The 18206-nt window shown below is 61.8% G+C and overlaps 2 protein-coding genes and 1 pseudogene across 2 annotated transcripts; 2 read left to right on the top strand and 1 right to left on the bottom strand.

Annotated features, from left to right (window-relative positions):
* LOC148596071 (polycystin family receptor for egg jelly-like) overlaps positions 1-18206 on the bottom strand; it is a 365012-nt pseudogene that overhangs the window by 233733 nt on the left and 113073 nt on the right.
* On the top strand, positions 8423-12826 carry LOC148596082 (maestro heat-like repeat-containing protein family member 1). Its single transcript, XM_088530646.1, has 12 exons — positions 8423-8488; positions 8729-8848; positions 9038-9145; positions 9627-9774; positions 10163-10207; positions 10414-10551; positions 10766-10818; positions 11073-11180; positions 11512-11631; positions 11837-11962; positions 12073-12222; positions 12596-12826. Exons 1-12 carry the CDS (start codon positions 8423-8425, stop codon positions 12824-12826), a joined length of 1413 nt encoding a protein of 470 aa, XP_088386772.1.
* On the top strand, positions 12976-16752 carry LOC148596083 (maestro heat-like repeat-containing protein family member 2B). Its single transcript, XM_088531011.1, has 10 exons — positions 12976-13150; positions 13332-13467; positions 13602-13688; positions 14154-14258; positions 14442-14565; positions 14823-14935; positions 15349-15503; positions 15742-15901; positions 16189-16355; positions 16611-16752. The coding sequence occupies exons 1-10, from the start codon at positions 13137-13139 to the stop codon at positions 16750-16752; spliced, it is 1203 nt and encodes a 400-aa protein (XP_088387137.1). The 5' UTR covers positions 12976-13136.

Consider the following 18206-nt stretch of genomic DNA (forward strand, 5'->3'; position numbering starts at 1 on the left):
TGCAGCTATGAGCAGCCATGCAGCTTGCTCACATGCAGAATCCCCTTAAAGATGGATACATTCAATGAGAATCTAGTAATTTTTAGGGCTTTAGGGCTGAAGGGCTTTAGTGCTGAAGGGGGAGCCTTTAGAGCTAAAAAGCTAGAATCAAAGAGCTAAAGTTCTAGGGTCAAAGGGCTAGGACTAAATGGCTAAGGCTAAAGCGCTGTGGTTCAATTGCTGGAATTCAAGGGCCAGGATTAAAGAACTAATGCTAGGGTTAAATGCTGAAGAGTCAGCACTAAAGGACTAGAGCTAAAAGAAAAAGGGCTTGGGGCTATGGCTGAGTTCTAAAGGACTAGGACCTAAGACCCAGGGCTAAAGGGTTAGAACTTTGTTAAAAAAGAGCCTCAACCCACACAAGGCTCAATGGGACAGACAACTTCCCAAAGTACTCCCTCAATTAAATAATAGTTATGGGCCTACTGAAAGCCCTGTAAGCCCAGCATTCTTTGTGAAAGCTGAGCTTAATGCTCAACCTACAGGTAAAAAAGGATGTCCAACAACATTACAGCTGGACAGCCTGTGGTGGTCAATTTACCATCCATCGGCACTGTGTCTAAGACTCTGAGTAAAGCTCGTGGCCCACTTGCCTGGGAAGCTACTGATAGCAGTGGTGCAAAACACAGAGAATTAGGGCATGATGGATTTTTCTTCATTTTAAATGGGTTAACCTGTTCCACCTCACCCCCCCGAAACAAGTTTATTTTCTCTTGCAGCAGCGTGCAGGACGACTGATGCAAATGCTGTATTCATTTTACTAACTCTAGTGCTATTAGGTTTATTACTTATAATCTATAAGCTATATTACATATATTTTGTATATAAAAGTGCGGGGTATGACAAAACAAATAACCCTAATTCAACCACCCAAAAGGTACAAATTTGTACATAATAGCAATACTTTGTTAAAAATGTTTACTTGCCATGGACCTGTAAGTGCAAAAATTATCAATACTCTATTTATGGCACGGAGCCAAGAGGTGACTGTAGCACCACTCTGTGACTATAAGATGACTTGACTATAATCACGGGGCAGAGAGTAACCAGTGTGCTCCTTCCCCAGCTCAACCTGACCACACATAGCCCTATTCAGGTGTTAACCACCAGTGACATATCTGATCCTGGTGGGTAGCTCCCTGATTTCTTCCCCCACTCAGGTATTAATCATTAATAAGAGTCCTGATGGCTGCATTCTCAGGGAGAGATAAGGCTGATTGTGCATACACCAGCCAGAAGTGCTCTGAAATGAAAGAATGACTCTCAGTCAACCATCTTCCTTGGCCAACATATGGCAGGCTCGTTGTCTGCCATGGGCACGGGAGCTTGCTTGGCCCACAGCAGCCCCACAAGCAGATTTTTCAAAGCCCTGCGGTTGCATCTGGGGGCTGGTGGAGACTGGCCCTCAAGCCCTGCCTGCCTCAGTGAGCAGCAGCCATTCTGCGGGGGAGAAGGCAAGAAGAGCAGTCAGGCCTGTCTCCTAGAAGCACCATGGCCACCCCACCAAGGTCAGGAGTGGGCAATGGCCTGGCATGGGCCAGTCATTGCTACAACCAATCGGTGGAGAATGGGAAAGAAGTTAACCTGCAGGGCTTTATATATACAGCGGAATTTCCATTGGGAATTTCCCTTTGAGGAGGCCCCCACCTAGAGCTGGAATACTGAGAAGATCATCTTATACAGAAGCACATTGTATCTTTGGGATAAAGCAGAAAGCTGGAGGTGAACCCTGTTAAGGAAAATGACATGAAGATTTTTCCTAACACCTTCCAGCTTTTCCTTCAGCCTACTTTCTCTGGCTTGTCACTCTTGGAGTGGTCTCTCTTGCTTGAGCAGTGCTCTTTGCAAGAGTGTTGAGAGTCATCACACATGCGGAGCACAAAAACAGTTCGGAATGGCAGATGGTGCGAGACAGGCAGCCTTGAGCTCCTGTGGCAAACGGCTGATTCCTGGGCATTTTCTTTTCAGCAGAGCTGCCTCAGTGGATGCCCCAAGCTCTTGCTCTTGCCTCCCTTCATCTTGGCTGCTACTCCCAATGGTTGCTGTGTGCAGTGCCCTGCAGTTCATGTGGCAGGATAAGGATGAATCACCTTCTTTAAAAGTAAGTAAAACACAAGTCCCCTGCATCTTGGTAGTACAGGAGGAAACATCATTAGACCAAGCAGAACAGACCATGATCATTCTTTATCCTTGAACTGCTCAGTACAGTATTTTTATATATATCTACTTTGCATACAGGGCAAGAAAACTCAAGGTTTATGCTGACTTATGTAGAGCGCCTTCCTTTTAATCCTTTGAGTTAAATGTGGCCAGGGATGTCAGGGCCAGCCAGAAGGGTTCCTTTGAACACATCCAGGCTCCTGTCTGGAAGGGGGCGCTGTACACAGGAACTGCTGGAGGCACCATGTGGGCATCTCACATAGCCTTCCTCTTCTGGCAGGCATTTATTGTTGTGCAGCCATGGACGGGCACCTCCTTGAGTGCAAGCTCAAGGTACTGGGTCCTGGCCCGAGGCATGAAGAAGCGCATGTACCAGGGCAGCCTGGGAGTTGACCTGCTGCTGGAGATAACTCTGCAGAGAAGGGGCTGATATTCCTGCAGGACAACAAGGTAAGCATGGGCCATCAATGATGTGACAGCTCATCAGTGTGGCCCTACACAGCCCTGGGGAGGCAACTTCTGGAGCAGCGTGCCCAGTTCTGAGACCTCCCCAGTACAAGAGAGACACTGCACTGCTGCAGGGAGACCAGTGGAGAGTCCTGGAGCATCTCTCTTACAAGGAAAGACTGAGAGAATTGGGCCTCCTTAGCCAAGGGCAGGTGTCAAGAGGATGGGGACGGACTGTTCTTCACTGGTGTCCAACCACAGCACACGGGGCAGTAGGCACAAAATGAAACACAGGAAGTTCATTTGCGTAAGGAAAAAAGCTTGTTAACTGTGTGCAAATGGGTGTGCGCATAATCGTGTGCAACCTGCTCTAGGGGACTACGCTTGCATGGCGTGGGTGTGCAGGTGTGTGTGTGGACTAGCTGATCCTTGGAGGTCCCTACCACCCTGACTCTTTTGGTGAAGGGAACCACACAAAGACTCTACCAATAAAGAGAGAAGCAATGTGCGATTTTAAATAACATGGGAAATATTTTATTTTTGTTTCCCTTTTGAAAGTGTGATCCTGACTTGTCTCTATCTTTTTCTTCCTTGGTCAGTCCCCCATGCTGGGGACAGCAAATGTCCAACAACAGCTCCCTGAATGAGTTCCTCCTCCTGCCATTCGCAGACACACGGGAGCTGCAGCTCTTGCACTTCTTGCTCTTCCTGGGCATCTACCTGGCTGACCCCCGGACAGCGGCCTCCTCATCACTGCCTCACATTCTCTATTCTCTTTCTCGTACGTAATGGCTAGGTCATTACCTTGCTTATTTTGTCTGTTGCTAAAACCAAGTGTGTAGCAAGGTTAATGTTTTGTTAAATGTACCATTTCATTTCTGTATTGTCTTAATATTAACAGTGAAATAAGACCATTCTTTCCATTGATGCCTGGTTCTGTCCGTTGCCTCCTGCCCCGTCAATTGGCAGAACATGTCTGGCAATTGCATGCAAAGCCTGGCAAACCGAGGGAAAAGCAATGCTGCAAACACAAATTCCTCCTTGTCAAAGACACTGCAGTCTTTTTCCCCTTCCTTCTTGCTATGGCAGGTCCCACAGCAAGTCTTTTCCCCTCTGAGTCCCTGAGGTGAGATGCTGCGTGTTGTGCAGCCCCGCTTTTCCTTCTGCTTGCCAGGCTTTGCATGCAATTGGCAGTCACTGGCTTGGCAGCTTGTGACCTGATGCCATCAGGTTCTGGGTGCTAGCGAGGCTTCCCAGGCAGCCGAATGAGCTGGCACTTGTGTGAGCAGAGGCCTGAGCAGCTCCTGGGTTCTTTCTGCTAGAGCGATTGCCCCTGTGCAATGGCAAGGGACAGTCACCACTCAGAAGGGCTGGGGGCCAAGGAGCAACTGTGAGTGCTGGAGCCTGGGGCAGTGCCACGTTTAGGGAACAGGAGGCCCCAGTGTCTGTCACTCCGTCCCTGCCCATGCCCACGTTGCCAGCAGCCCTCTGTGAGGCGTCACAGCGGTCCCCACAGGTCACAGTGGCCCCCGCGGGTGACCTGTCCCTCCCGGCACTGCTGCTGCGTCAGTGGCTTGTGATTCCCGTGGGAGGAGGTGCTGCTGGAGCAGTGCATCCTCAGAGGGGAGTCGTGCCGCGATGGGGGTGCTGCGAGCGCTCCGAGGTGGGGGCGTCCCCGCGCTCAGTGTCTCACGGGGGCGACGGAACCTGCCAGCGCCCACGTTCCAGGCTTGGGCAGAGCGCGCCTGAGCCCTTGGGGCCGGCCCCGAGCTGCCGCGGCCTCCTCTTCCCCAGCCTGAGCAGGGCTGGCGCCAGCGGCCTCTCCTGTTACCCCGTGCTCCAGCTGTGCAGGCTCTTGCCCTGAGCTGGGCTCTGTCCCTGCGGCTGCTGGAGTGACGCAAAGCTGGTGCTGCTTTCCTTCCAGGTTGCTTCACTTGTGCAGGTGCCCGGTCGAGACCTGCACGCGGTGAGGATGGCGGGAGTGTGGCCGGCTCTGTTCCTGTGGCCATTACTACCTTTGCCACCATCGTGACCTCGCTGTTGGACCGCCTGCAAGATGCCGAGGTGAGCAGGGGTGTCTTGATGGGCTCCGTGGGGTTCGAGGGCTCCCTGCAGCACCCTGACTTCCCTGGGTGCCACAGACTGATCTCCCGCGATGCTGCCTCTCCCCTCGGGCTGCACCTCGTTCCAAAACGTGGATGCTGCGTGGACAATCCCTCGCGCCCTCCTTGATGGCAGGAGGTGGCAGCATCTCTGGGCTTGGGCGTCCACATTAGGATTTGGGTTCGCACGAGGAGGTCACAGAGCAGGGCTTCTCGCCCGCTGCCGACGGCTGTGCTGAGCAGTGCCAGCAGCTGCTCCCTGGCATCGGCGTGGCCGAGCTGCTGTGTGTGGGGCAGCACGTCCCATGGCTGCTGTGTCCCTGTGCCCCCAGGATGGCAGAGCGGAGGAGACCTACCGCGAGCTGGAGGGCATCTTATGGGGCGAGGAGAGCCACCTGCAGAGCTCTGTTGTGGACAGAGCCATAGCGGTGGCATTGAAGGACCTGCGAGCGGCGCAGGTGAGCTCGTTCTCTCTGAGGGTGACCTCAGGTGCTGGCCCCTGTCCCGGCTGTCCCGTGCAGGAGCTTCGCGACACGTTGCGGTGTGGGGTCAGGGGATGTGCAAAGAGGAGCTGTGGGGCTGTGTGTGCGCAAGGCGTAGCGGGAGCCCTGCTAGCGCCTGTATGTCCTGCCTGGAGGCCGAGCCCTGGCAGAGGGTCAGTCCCGCTCCTGTCACATGCAAAATGCTTCTTCCAGGATGCGCCGCTTGCTGTGAGGACGGCCGCTAGCGACGTCCTGGTGGCGCTGGCCCGCAGCCATCTGCGAGATGTGGTGTCGGCGCTGCAGGGCCACCTGCAAACCGTGCAGGAGATGTCGGAGGAGTTCGTCCTCATCACGCTGCGCAACGTGGCTGCCCGCTATGGTAGGGCCCCCCAGCTGGGTGCCAGCAGGTGCCAAGCAGGAGAACGGACTCCTAGCCCTGCCCCAAAGACCTGGGGCTGCACCAGAGGGAAACCAGCAAAGAGCCAACACACCAGGCTGTGCCCCACGCTGTCCTCCCCAGTTTAGGGCTTCCCCACTCCCCGTGCCCCTCGAGGAAGGTGGTTGGCACACAAGTGGGCTGGCAGGAGCCTCCCTGCAGCGGGCTCTCCCCCTGGCCCAGCGCTGTCCTGGCAGCGGTGCCGGGAGATGGAGCCCGTTGGCCGCCGCGGCTCTGGGTGGCCGGGCTGCCCACACGCTGCTCTCTCTGCAGCCCTGCAGTGCGTGCCCTTTGCGGGGAGCACGCTGTCGGCCCTGCAGCACGTGCTGAGCGCGGCGAGGAGCGGCCGCACGCTGCGTCTCGTCTGCGACGGTGAGTGTCGGTGCTGCGGCGCTGCCGCCAGCGGCTCTGCGGCTGGAGCCGACGGCACTGGGTGCCGCTGGCCGGAGGAGCTCCTGGCTCCCTGCCCGGCCTCTGCTGCCACGCGTGCCTCCCGGTTCAGCTGCCTTTGGCCAAGCTCTGCCCAGCCTGGGCTCCCCCGTTCCCTTTCCTTCCCTTTCATCAAGCACAGCCTGCTTTGCTGTTTGTGGGCTTAAAGGCAGAGCCCAGGAAAGACGGGCCAAAACCGCGAAGCTTGCGCTGAGGGGCAAGCGCTGGGGGCAGGAAGAGGCTGGGGCTGCAGCGGGCACTAGGGGAGCTAAGCCTTGGGGAGGAGAAGGTGTGCGGGGGTGGAAGAAGGGAGAAGCAAGGCAGGGTTTCCACCTGGCCGTCTCGTGCCATGGCGCAGGGTGTCTCTGAAGCCAGATCTCCGTGCCACCCTTGCAAGGCCATAGTGGGTGGAAGGAGGCCTGGGGGCCACTGCAATGTGTGGTGCTGGTCAGAGGTTTTGAGGCGATCCTGTTTCCCTTCCTGTGCTGCAGTTCTGGAGCAGTGGTGCAGCGGGATAGCCGGGTACCTGCATGAGTGGGACAAACAGGTCTTCCCTCGCCTGGAGGCCACCCAGCTCTGCGCCCCGGTTTATCCGCTCTTCTGCTATGTGGGCAGACACTGGCAGCGGTGCAAGGAGGAAGAGGTGAGCCTTGCTGCCCTCGCAGCCATGGGCAGCCACGGGGACGTCCCCAGGGGCCAGCGGGGCTGTGCACGGGGCCGGGTGAGGGCTTGGAGGGAGCAGGCTGGTTGGAAAGCATCCTGAGCCGGGAGCCTTCAGGGAGCGCCGACGTGAGCGGTGCTGACAGGCAGGAGGGGACATCCGTGCAGCAGCCCTGGGCCAAGCACTTGGGGCAGGCAAGAGGCGAATGCTGGGGCCTTCTAGCAGGGCAGGTGGGGGCGGTGGGAGGAAACGCTCCCTGTGCCGGCGAGCGAGGCCTTCTTGCCGGGACTGAGAGGAAAGGGAGAGCCCTGTGCGGGAAGTGCAGGCTGGGTGTCTCGCGGGGAGGCGGGTGCTGGAGAGAGCCTCATCCCTGCATGTGGCGGCGTCTTGCTTTCCCTCGGCAGGCCAAGCAGGCCGTGCTCAGGGCAGTGGGTGCCATGATGGCCGTCCTGCTGCACACGGAGCAGTACTGCCAGCGTGTCTGGGAGCAGCTGCTCTGGCTGCTGCACCAATACCGAGAGGTCCGAGAGCCCCTTGGTGTGACCATGGTGAGGCACTGTGCGGGGCACGGCACGGCCGGGGCCTGCGGGGGAGCAATGAGGCGTCGGGGGGTTGCAGGGCGCCAGCAGGAGCTGAGTCCCTTGGAGATGGGAAGAGGGAACAGGGCCCTGCGGCTCCCTGGGCTCCTGCTGGCAGAAAGCAGCAGGGCAGAAGGGCTGGGAGGGCGCGTTGAGTGGCTGGGGCACGTGGCTCCGCAGGGGACCCTGCGGTGCCTCCCAGGACGCGGGTGTGTGAAGAGCTCTGTGAGTGCGTTCAGGCCGTGGTTTTCCCAGCGATGCCTGTTTCTGCCTTCCTGGGGGCTCGCGGTAACTGCTGCCCTCTCCCTGCCGCTCTCCCTTGCAGAGCCTGGGCCGTTTCCTGGCAGCTGTGGCTGGCATTCAGAGCCGCGGGCCACGGGCCCACCTGCAGGCCATCAGTGCTGCTGTGCACGAGCAGGTAAGGCCTGGCGGCGCCTCCCTGGCCTGGGGCTCCTGGGCAGCCTCGGCTGCTGCCCAGCCCTGCGTGTGCCCAGGGCGCTGCGCTTGGCGCGCGGCTCCGCACCCAGAGATGCCCGCGAGAGGTTTCCTTTCTGTCCCCCTCTCTGCCAGTGCAACCTGCTCTGAAAGACACTTTGTTCCCACAGCTCTGTGACGAGATCGATCCGCCCCGGCCTGAGCACAGGGCAGAGCTGTGCCGCTGCATGGTGCTGCAGGGTAAGGAGAGGAGAGCCGGGGCCGCACTGCAGCATCACCGCAGCTCTCGCAAAGCTGCGCACATGGGAAGACGCTGGGCTCTCCTGACCAGCAGGATTTCTTTCTTCCCCACAGCCCAAATCTGCCCCGAGGAGACAATCGTCTTCCTTTATTTCAAACTGAGGAACGGGAGCAAGGCCGATCGTGTAGCAGCTGTGGGAGTGCTGCAAGCTCTGGTCCGCTCTGATGGTCAGTAGGCCAGGCAACAAAAAGATCAGCATCCCCCCGGGAATGTGCTGCTTCCTTTGAGGCACAGGCTGGCGCCCCTTTTCTGCCCTGCTTGTGCGTGGGAAGCCAGGGAGCTGTGTGAAATCCCTGCGGAAACGGGGTCTTGGCTTCAGCACCGCCTCTCCGTGTCTCTTGCAGTGCCTGCCATGCGGGAGAACTTGGCCCTGTTTGTCAAATTCGCGGAGTCCGTGTGCCACGACCCCACGTGCCAGGTGAGCTGGTCTGGACAGGGCCATTGCAGGGCAGAGCAGGGCTGTTCCAAGGCAGAGCCTGGCCAGGCCTTTGCCATAGGCGGAGGCAGGCTCTGGGGCAGGGGGCCGGCGGCAGCAGCAGAGCAAGGGCTGCTGCTGTTGCCTCCTTGTCCCGGCCTGGGCAGAGGGGCTGCAGCGCAGCGCAGGCAGCTCCCCTGGGGCTTGGGACCGGCTCGTGACGGCAGCCTGCCCTGCCTGCAGGTGAGGATGGCCGTCCTGCACTTCATCGGGGAGCTGTTGCACTCCAGCAGCCTGGGCTGCTCGTCGTGGGACGTGGTGGGGCATCTCTTCGGCGAGTTCTGCCGTGCCTCGGGCAGGCTGGTAAGGCAGAGCACAGCGCCACGGCTGCACCTCGTGGCTGTGCCGCACTGCCATGGGTCTCCCTGAAGGAGCGGAGCCCAGCGCAGCCGGGCTGCCAGTACCGGTGCCATGGTGGGGGTCCTCCCCATCGCCAGGCACCGTGGGGCCTGGGAAGGGGCAGTGACAAATATTTGCCACCCTATCCCGCAGGCTACAGGGAATCTTTGTGCTGCGGAAGCACATGAAGAACGGGCCATTCGGCGCCTGTGCTGGCACATGGTCAGCACGATGGATGTCGCCAACAGAGCGGTAGCCCAAGTGAGTTGTTCTCGCCACGTGCACCGGGACGTCCACCTTAGGCATGAAAGCAATCAGGGAGAGCTGGGTGTGAGCTCTGTGTGGCCAGACTCGCTCATCCTGTGCGTGCTGCAGCGCATGAGCACCACTGGGCACGCGCCTTGGCTGCGTCCCGTAGCCCATAGAGATCTTGGGAGGGGCTGGCGAGGCCGAGTGGCTCCCGCATCCCTTTGCCGCAGGGAAGGGAGCTGCCCCGGGGGCAGAGGTGTGCCAGCCGCTCTCAGCAGGCAGCCAGAGCGAGGGAGAGGGAAAGGGGTGCGAAGCGCGGCAGGGAGAGGGGCAGGAGGGAGAGGAGGAGGGCAGAGCAGGAGCAGAGCTCCTGAGCTCGTGAAGGAGCGAGGCCCAGGGCCCAGGCCAGGGCTGGAGACATGGAAATGACGCAGGGACTGGGACGGAGAGGCAGGAATGCCCTCGTGCCAAATGGCCTGGTTCTTGCCCGCAGCTCCTGTGGCCGAAGCTGCTGCACTACGTGGTGCCAGTGCAGTACACGGGCTTGCTTGTGCCACTGTGCCGCTGCCTGCGCGCCCTGGCCAAGAAGCACCAGGAGACTGAGCACGGGGAGCCCGAGGCCCTGGAGCCTGAGGAGCAAGGTGGGGAGCAGCACGTGCCGGGCAGCAGTGCCGGGCTGGTGGCACGGGACAGCGCGTGTCCCTGCAGCCCTACCAGGCCCTTGCGGGAGGCGCGGGGCTGCAGAGGGCAGAGCAGTGTCCGCTGTCAGGCGTGAGGGCTGTTTCCATGCGGCCCTTCCTGGCGGAGGCGCTGGGCACTGCTGCTCGCAGCTCTCTGGGGCCCTGGGGCTGGTTCCTGCCATACCAGGGCTGTCCTTGTCTCTGTGTGCATAGTGCCGGGAGCCCGGCGGTGCCGCTGTGCAGGCGCTGTGGCCGGGGTGCCCTGCAGCCCTGCGTTGCAGCTTGGAGGCGGCACGGGCAGGGCCCAGAGGGGCTGGGAATCTCACGCTGCCTTCCTTTGTGCCCACAGCGGCTCTGCCGGCTCCCCAGGCGCTGCTGGCTCGCCTGCTGGTGAGTACGAGGAGCAGGGAAGGAGCGTTCATGGCCGGGCAGAGGGTGGGAGAGATGGTGCCGAGGCCGGTGCAGGCACCTCGGGAGGAGGCAGGAGTGTGCGAGAGGCGCCTGGGGCTCCCTGCCTGCCTGCCTGGCTGCCTGCGGCGCAGCCGCGGCTTCCGAGGTGGGTGCGAGCCCCCGTCTCTCTCGCGCTCTGCTAGGTGACAGCGGCGGTGGCTCCGCATGCGGGCGGTGGCCGTGGCACTGCGGCCCTGCAGCTGCTGCAGGTGCTCCCCGGCATGATCCACAGAGCCGTGGGAATGAGCTGGGCTGCAGAGATCCCCCTGCTGCTGCAGCACCTGGCAGGTAAAGTGTCGCTGCCAGGGACAGGCTGGCGGCAGAGGACGCAGCAAAACGCCGTCAGCTCCCAGCTTGGCACTGGGGAATGGTGGCAGGTTTAGGGATGCTTGTCAGCCCTCTGGGCTGAGCCTTTGGGCTGTTGGATTGCAAAGGAGACCCTGGGGCTCTGCTGGGGCTCAGGGGGCTGAGAGCACAGGGTCTGCCTCCTTGGGCTTTGCAGGAACAACCGCCAGCTCCCTGGACGTGGCGGAGTGGGAGAGCCTTGTGCTGAAGGTACAGCATGCGTGTGGGGGCCACAGCTGGATCGGGCGCCCAGGGTGTGGAAGAGTGCTGGGAGGAACCTGGGGGCTCCCTTTTGGGACACTGAGCAGCACAAGCTCCTGCCAATTCCCCGGGCTCAAGCATCGTGTTGGGGGAGAGCCAGAGGCAGATTTTAGAGGGCTGGTTAGGGAGCTCTGCCCATTAGATGTGCAAAAGGGCCCAGGCAAGGGCAGGGGGTGTTTGCTTCATGTCCCCCTCTGCCCTAGTTCCTGCAAACGTCGCTGGAAGCCATCGGGAGCGACGCCTGGATCGTGGGCCTGATCCAGGAGCTGAGCCAGCAGCTGGGCAGCTCTCCCCGCCTGTCCTGGGAGAAGGTTTGTTCCCTGCGCGGTGTCGCTGCCGCTGCTGGGGCGCCCTGAGGGCTGCAGCACCAGCAGAGCCCTGGGAGGCTGGGATCCGCACATGGGCTGGCAGCGCTGCTCTGCCCGGCGGGCTCCTGTCCCTGCTGCTCTCGCGGCCCAGGAAGGCGCTTGCTCTCCCCTCCGCGCCAGGCTGGTGGCTGTGCCGGGCTGGCCAGCGCGTGCAGTTGGGGCTGCTGCCGCAGGCGCCTGTGCGGCTCTCGGCACGGTGGCACCGCTGCGGCCTGGCCCTGTCCCGCCGGGCAGGGCTGTCCCTGCAGCTGGGGCCTGGCCTCTCCTCTTGCAGAGGTTCCTGTACAAGGCTCTCGGCACGGCCCTGGCAGCTTGCGGGTGTCTGCGCCACGTGCGAGAGCAGACCCTGAAGCACCTGCAAGCAGCCAACTTCCTGGAGCTGTGGGAGGCGCAGGTGAGGGTTCCTCGCACTGCCCTGCTGTGCGGCAGGGTGTCTCCTGCGTGTGCCTGGGGCGCAGGGGGTCTGTGTGACCCTGCTCCAGCACAGCTGGTGTCCTGTTTGTGGCCCTTTCCTTGCGGAAGGGTCCTGCCTGACCACTGGAGCTGGTCACGGCTGGGTGCTGGGCTGGGAGCGACTCCCTGTTTCTGCTGCCTTGCAGGGAATGGTCTCAGTTGTGTCGCGCTCTGCCGAGAGCCACTTCTCGCTTGCCTTGGCCTGTGTGAAGGAGTTCCTGGCAACTTTGAAAGCCCAGAAGGTAAAGGGCCCAGGGTGCCCCTGCTGGGAGGTGCCGCTGTTGGGGCAGGGGCAGCTCCTGCCTTAGGAGCACACGGAGTCTCGGGGCAGAGCAGGGCAGCGGGCTGACGTCTCGGTGCTTCTCTGGGGAACCCCCGGCAGGGCGACACGGTGAGGACACGCGCTGCTCGCGCCGCACTCATGGTCACCTACGGGCGGATGTCGCTGCGCGCCCCCAGGGAGCAGCTGCTGGCCCACGTTGAGAGAGACGTCGTGGGCAACGTGCTGGGGCTCTACAGAGAGGGCTGCCAGGTGGGAGCTCGCAGCGTGGGGCAGAGGCGTGTGGGTGCTGCCAGCTGCAGCCCCTCCTGCTCCTCCCGTCACGCACCTCTGCCGCTGCAGCCAGGCGAGCGCTGCTCAGCCTGCTGCCCGTGTCCGCGATGCACGGGCTCTTCCCAGGCAGCACCTGGGGCAGCAGCTTCCCCTCCCATGGGAGGCTCCTTGCCAGCAAGGGAGAGGGAGGGGACGTTTCCGTGTTGGGGGGCAGGTACCCAGGGTGCTGCAGGGCCCCCAGAGGGCACCATGTCCTCCCTGCGCTGCTCTTAGAGGCAGATTAGCCCCAGCCCCGCTGCCCTTCCCACCCTGGGGCCCTGGCTGAAAGCCTCTTTGTCTCCCCTGGCATCAGGACGCACAGCTGAGGCTCTCCCTGGTGCAGAGCATCACGGAGATCAGCCTTGCCCTGCAGGCTGCAGGCGGCAGCCCCAGGTTTGAGCTCTGCCGCAAGCGGGAGCTGCTGCAGACCCTGGTGGTGAGTGCCCAGAGCCGGGGCCTCGGTGCAGAGGAGCCAAGGGCTGTGCCATGGGGTGGGTTTGCGCAGGGGTGCGATGCTCTTGCAGGGTGGTATGCAAGCTCCTGACGGCCACGAGCTGCATCCCCAGCTGGCAGGGCGCATGGGGGCTGGTGCTGGGGCTGCAGCAGGGGAGCAGAGTGCGTCCCAGCGCTGCAGAGCTGCTGCCTTTTCCTGTAGAGCCTCTGTGGGAGTTGTGAGGCGGTGACAGGGCTGGTGTCTGTGGGCTCGGGCAGCTCAGCCCGTGGCTCGGCCTGGCAGGAGCTCCCTCCAGCTCTCCTGCCCACTGCCCACCCTGTGCCTGTCTGTCTGTGCCTTGCAGGAGGTGATTCAGGAGGAGCCGCGGGAGTCCCCGGTGCAGCCCCGGGCCCTCGTGGCCATGGAGCAGTTGAGGTAGGGTCTGTTCCTGACACTGTGGGTGCCAGCGTGTGTCCCAGCACAGCTGGCTGGTCTGGCTGAGGCTGCGGGCGCTGGGTTTGGGGTTGTGGATTGGGCCAAAGGCAGTTGTCCTCTGCCTCACTCTAGTGCGCTAGTAAGCACCCTCTCTGTGTTCTCTGTCCTTTTCTCCTTTCAGCAAGCTGAAACCATGTCTGAGCAGGGGGGAAATGTGCAGGCTCCTGGCTCAATGCTGCCAGGCCATCCTGTGCCATCATTATCCAGAGCAGCTGCACATGAGAGGGGAGACGGTGGCGGCCGCTTCACACATAGTGGTAGGTGCTGGCCTGCTGGGTCACCCCTGAGCAGGGAGCCAGCACCAGGCACCCCAAACAAGCAATGGGAATCCCACTGGCAGCTGTGGCATCTTTGTGGGGTACATGGCCTCTCCCCTGCTTTCTGGTGACAGGCCCCATCCCTGCGAGCCCTGGGACAGCTCATGGCAGCCCTCCAGAAGGCAGAGCCGGTCCCCATCTGCTTGGGGGACGTGGTGCAGGTGAGTGCCCTGGGGCAGCGGGGAAGGCGTTGTTGCTGCCAGAACATGGCAGAGCTGCAGGAATCACGCCTGCGGGCCTGGTCTGTGGAGGGGAGCTCTTCTCTAACTTGATGCCATCTGCGCACATCAGTGGGAAGTGATATGGTCCTAGCTTCAGGCCCCCTCACCCTAGGCTTGCATCCACGCTTTTCCCATCTGCAGCAACGTTCTTGCAGGCAACTTGCAGTGTCCTTCAGCCCCCTAGATGAGCAGAGCTTCTCCCACTTGTGCAGCTGTGAGCAAGGGCTGATGCACAAATGAAGGCTGCCCGTGACGAGAACCTGGAGTGGGAAGGTGGCCACAGCAAGGGCTCCTCATGCGGGGCTGCAGTGCCCAGGGAAAGCAGGGGCACAAAAGCAGCAGGACCCCTGGGGAGGGCTGAAGGGCGAAATTCAGGCCATGGTGAGACAGGCGCTGTTGTGGCAGGTCCTGCGGCGCTGGCTCACCTCGGCCCACCTGTGTGAGCGGGACGGAGCGCTGCAAGTGTGTGTCCAAGTGCTGAGCACCTGCAAAGAGAGACACGAGCAGAGGGTGAGCGGGGACCCTGTGCCAGAAGCCCTGCGTGGGCGGGCGGCAGGTTCTGGGTGTCCCAGGGCTGCAGGGTGGCCCCTTGTTCCCGCCCGGCTCCGCCAGTGCTCGGGGCGCTGCAGTCGGGAGAGGGCCAGCGGCCGTGGCGATGCTGGTGACCTTCGTGCCTGTGTCTTGCTCCCGCAGCGAGGTGGTGCCTGCCAAGAGTTTGGCTCCTTGGTGGGACTGCTGGGGCCTCTGACATGCGAGGAGTCAGCCGCATCCCGTCAGCGGGCAGCGACCTGCCTCTGCCTCCTTCTCCAGAGAGTTGGTGAGAGGAATAGGCAGAGCTGCCCCTGCTGCTCCCTGCGGGAAGGAGCCCAGCACCAGGCCCCATCCCCCTGCGCCGTAGCACCTTGTCCAGCTTGCAAAGCCACTGTGTTGCCTCGGGGGACCCTGGCTTTGTGCAGCCTTTGCTGGCCTCCCCCATGTCCTTGCTCAGTGCCCAGGGATCTGGAGGTTGGCTCCCCATGAACATCACTGCCCTTTCTGATAGCTCCCCATCAACGTCACTCCCCTTTCTGATAGTTCCAGATGAAAAGATGGACGTGGCACCGTGGACCCAGGTCACGTCTCTGTCCAAGGGGCTCAGCGCTGTCACCTCTGGGTCTGTGCTGGCAGCTTCCACCAACATTGCCAAGGTACCTGGCCCTCGAAAAGCCCAAGGGGGCCATGACATGTTTGTGTGCTCGTGTGTGTGGGAGCGCTGCTCTCAGGACACGTGTTTTGCATCTGAGCAACTCCTGTGACACGCTCGCTTGTGTTTCTGATTTCTCCCCAGCTTGTCTGCAAATATTTTCCCCGAGGCCAGGGCACAGGCTTCATGAGCAGCATCACGGAGAGCCTGCTGTGCTCCAGGCCCATGTGCATGTGGGCTGCGGGTCAGTGGACACTGACCTTCCTAGGGGATTGTGTTGGGAACATATTCCAGGAGGAGGTAAGAGAGGCATTTTTTAGGTTTGCCTTTGGCTGTTCTCTGTGGTAGCGTGTTGGCCCTGAAGCACAATGGGGAAAGGACACACCGAGCCTTTCTCTCTCTCCTACCTCCTTTCAGGTGCCAGAGCTCGTGTCCATGCTTTGCACGTGCCTGCGGAGCACCCAGCAGAGCACTCCCCGGCGCGTGGTGCTGCGGGCCATGGTCCAGCTGTGCCGCTCTCACCAAGAGCCGGTGCTGGGCAGCCTCCTGCAGACACCGCTGCCCATGGACAGGTCTGTGCAGCCGCCCTTCCCACTGCCATCAGAGCCAGCCGTGGGGCTCGCCTGCGTGGGCGGCCCTCTTGGCAGCCAGTGCTTTTGCCCCACGCAAGGCTGAGCGCTGCAGCTCGTGTCCCTGCCAGGACCTGGGCACTGGCAGTGCCCATGGGCACAAGGAGGTGTATGGCTTCTCCTGGGGTACCTTGGGTAGCCGGGGATGCCGGCTCACGTGCTGGCATGTGTTCCTTTGCAGCAACACAGCAGAGATGTGGAGGAGCCTGGGAAGAAGCGTTGTGGGCTGCCCAGTCCTCATCCACTTGACAGAGAAGCTGGGGGCAGCTGGAAAGAGCCACAGGAGCAACCGCTGCGCTGGGGAGCTGGGCAGCAGCCAGGCTGCCCTGGAGCCTCGCATAGTACGGCCAGCAGCCCCGGTGGCCGTGCCGCTTTGCACGTGCTTTCCAAGTGGTGCTTGAGTGCGAGCGTGATTCCTGCCCTTTGTGAGGGCCTGTGGAACCTTGTGGGGTGCTGAGCTGGTGTGGTAGCAGTGTGGGGAGATGGGACAGCTTACAGCTGCCAAACTGAAAGGCTCTCCCTGCAGTGAGAACTAGAGAGAGTAAAAGCCCCCGGGCTGTCAGGGGGACGTGGTCCGTGGGCAAGTGCCTTGTTTTACCAGGTGGTTCTTGGTCGAATATCTCTGTAGATCACTCACGCCCTCTGTGAGGTGGTGTCAGCGCTGAGGAGTGACACCCTGGTTCGGCGCCTGCTTCCCTGGCTGCTTCCAAGCCTCCTGGAGCAGCTCAGCGAGACACTGGGGGAGGACATGGACCTGCCCCTTGGAGAGCTGAGGAGGAGTGACCCACCGGGCAGGTGAGGAGCAGCAGGGGCAGGGGCAGAATCTGCATGTGCGGCAAAATGGCTATGCAGGAGCCACCTGCCTATTACCCTGGTGCTGGGCTGCCTCCGTGGTAGGTGGGACTGGGCTCTGTAGGGCAGCGCACTGGGCATTGAGCTGTTTCTGCACCTCAGCTGGGTGTTGCGGCTGGGATCCTTCGTGGGGCTGTGCTAAAGAGCACTTTCCCACAAAGTGCTGTGCCTGGAGCTTTCTTTGGCTTCTCCCTGCAGCCTGTTTGTGGAGGCCCTGGAGCTGGTGCTTTCCAAGAGCCTGGAGCACCGGTGGCTGCGGCTGCTGCGGGAGCAGGGAGCGTGGGCGTCCTTGGCAGCGCCCCAGGCTCACACGGCCGGCGTGTGTCTCCTGGCAAGGTGAGAGCCCCTGGCAGGGGCTGTGCTGGAGGAAGGGCTGCCGGGAGCTGGGGCCTGCCCCGAGCTCTGCTCCAGTGCGAGCGGCGTCTGCACCAGGGTGGATGCAGCTGGGAGTGGTGCCACGGGGCCGTGCTGTGTGAGCACGTGCTACAAGGCTGTTGTGCTCTGTGTGCAGTGTGCTGCTGCGCGCGGAGCAGATCCCGCAGCGCCTGGTGCAGCGGCTCTTCCGCTGGCTGCGTTCCCGCTCGGCGAACCTGCGGCTCACAGCCACCGCGTTCTGTGCCGAGGTGAGGCAGCCGCGGGGCGAGGGGGCTCGCAGGGCTTCCTGCGTCTCACCCAGGTGAGGGGTGCTCCATGCTAGTGCTCATGTGTCTTGATTGCAGCTCATGAAGGACCAGCTGGTGGGGGAGAGGAAGATCGTGACACCCCTCCTAGAGGCCCTGGCAGAGAGATCGCACGACCCTGTCAGCAGTGTGCAACAAATGGCCATGAGGGGCCTGGGGAACGTGGCCACAGGAGCACCCACAAAGGTGAGGCAGCCTCTGGTGGGCTTTGAGCGCAAGCCGAGCTGGGGAGGAGCGTGGAGGTGCTCGAGGAGCCGAGGCGGGTGCAGGGCTGCACGGAGGCAATGCCCTGGCATCAGGGCTCTTCCCTGGTCTTGCTCTGGAAAGCGCTGCCGCTGGCACTGCAGCAGGGAGCAGCACTGAGAGGCAAGAACTCATGTGCGTGTCACTCTGCAGCTGCGGAAGCACTGGGCCATGGTGGTGAGAGCACTGCTCGGGGGCCTGGTGGACGTGGACAGACCCGAGGTGGCTGCAGAGAGCCTGGTGGCTCTGACGAAGGTGCTGGGACGGCTGGAGGCGAGAGCCATGGGCTCTACCTTTGAAGAGGTGGCCAGGAGCTGCCGGGCACTCTTGGGGGCGGTAAGTGGAGCCGCTGTCTCTCCATGGGCAGACGGGAGCCCACGCGGGTTGCCGTCCCCTGCGGGCTGCTGTTGACAGGGGGCAGCCGTCGCCGGTCGCCTGCCCTGTGGGCAGCGGGTGCCGAGCAGTGTGTGCTAGCAGCCTGCCCGACGGTCTTTCTCGTCACAGGAGGAAGAGGAAGTGCGCTGCTCGGCCTTCGGCCTCTACGGCACCCTGGCCTCCTCTGCGTCGGGGAGGAGAGCGTTTTTCAGCAGGGAGGTGGAGGAGGCCTTTCCCAGCCTAGTGCTGCACCTTCATGATCCGTCCCCGGCTGTGTGCAATGTAAGAGCTCCAGGCGCCCCACAGAAAGCCCCGTGGAGCTGGCTGAGCCATGGGGGCACTCACTCCCTTCCGCGTGGGGCTGCAGGAGTCTCCATGGGCCCTGGGTGATGCTGCCCCCCCAGCAAGGTTCCTTCCTCAGTGCCCGGGCAGGTGCAGAGCATCCCCATGACAGGGCCCGGGGCTCTTTTGCAGGCCTGCAAGGTGACCCTGCACC

This window comes from Tinamus guttatus, unplaced genomic scaffold, assembly GCF_059628265.1.
Source record: "Tinamus guttatus ecotype Peru unplaced genomic scaffold, ASM5962826v1 Tinamus_guttatus_pri_ptg000031l, whole genome shotgun sequence".
Lineage (NCBI taxonomy): Eukaryota > Metazoa > Chordata > Aves > Tinamiformes > Tinamidae > Tinamus > Tinamus guttatus.

Bases quoted from the DNA above. Each gene is read 5' to 3' on its own strand.
- LOC148596082 (XM_088530646.1), top strand. From the start codon at position 8,423: ATGCGGGAGAACTTGGCCCTGTTTGTCAAATTCGCGGAGTCCGTGTGC. The intron at 9,775-10,162 runs GTGGGGAGCAGC...TTGTGCCCACAG, and splicing joins CCTGGAGCCTGAGGAGCAAG to CGGCTCTGCCGGCTCCCCAG. The intron at 11,181-11,511 runs GTTTGTTCCCTG...CTCCTCTTGCAG, and splicing joins CCCGCCTGTCCTGGGAGAAG to AGGTTCCTGTACAAGGCTCT.
- LOC148596083 (XM_088531011.1), top strand. The intron at 13,689-14,153 runs GTGAGTGCCCTG...CTGTTGTGGCAG, and splicing joins GCTTGGGGGACGTGGTGCAG to GTCCTGCGGCGCTGGCTCAC. The intron at 14,566-14,822 runs GTGAGAGGAATA...CCTTTCTGATAG, and splicing joins CCTCCTTCTCCAGAGAGTTG to TTCCAGATGAAAAGATGGAC.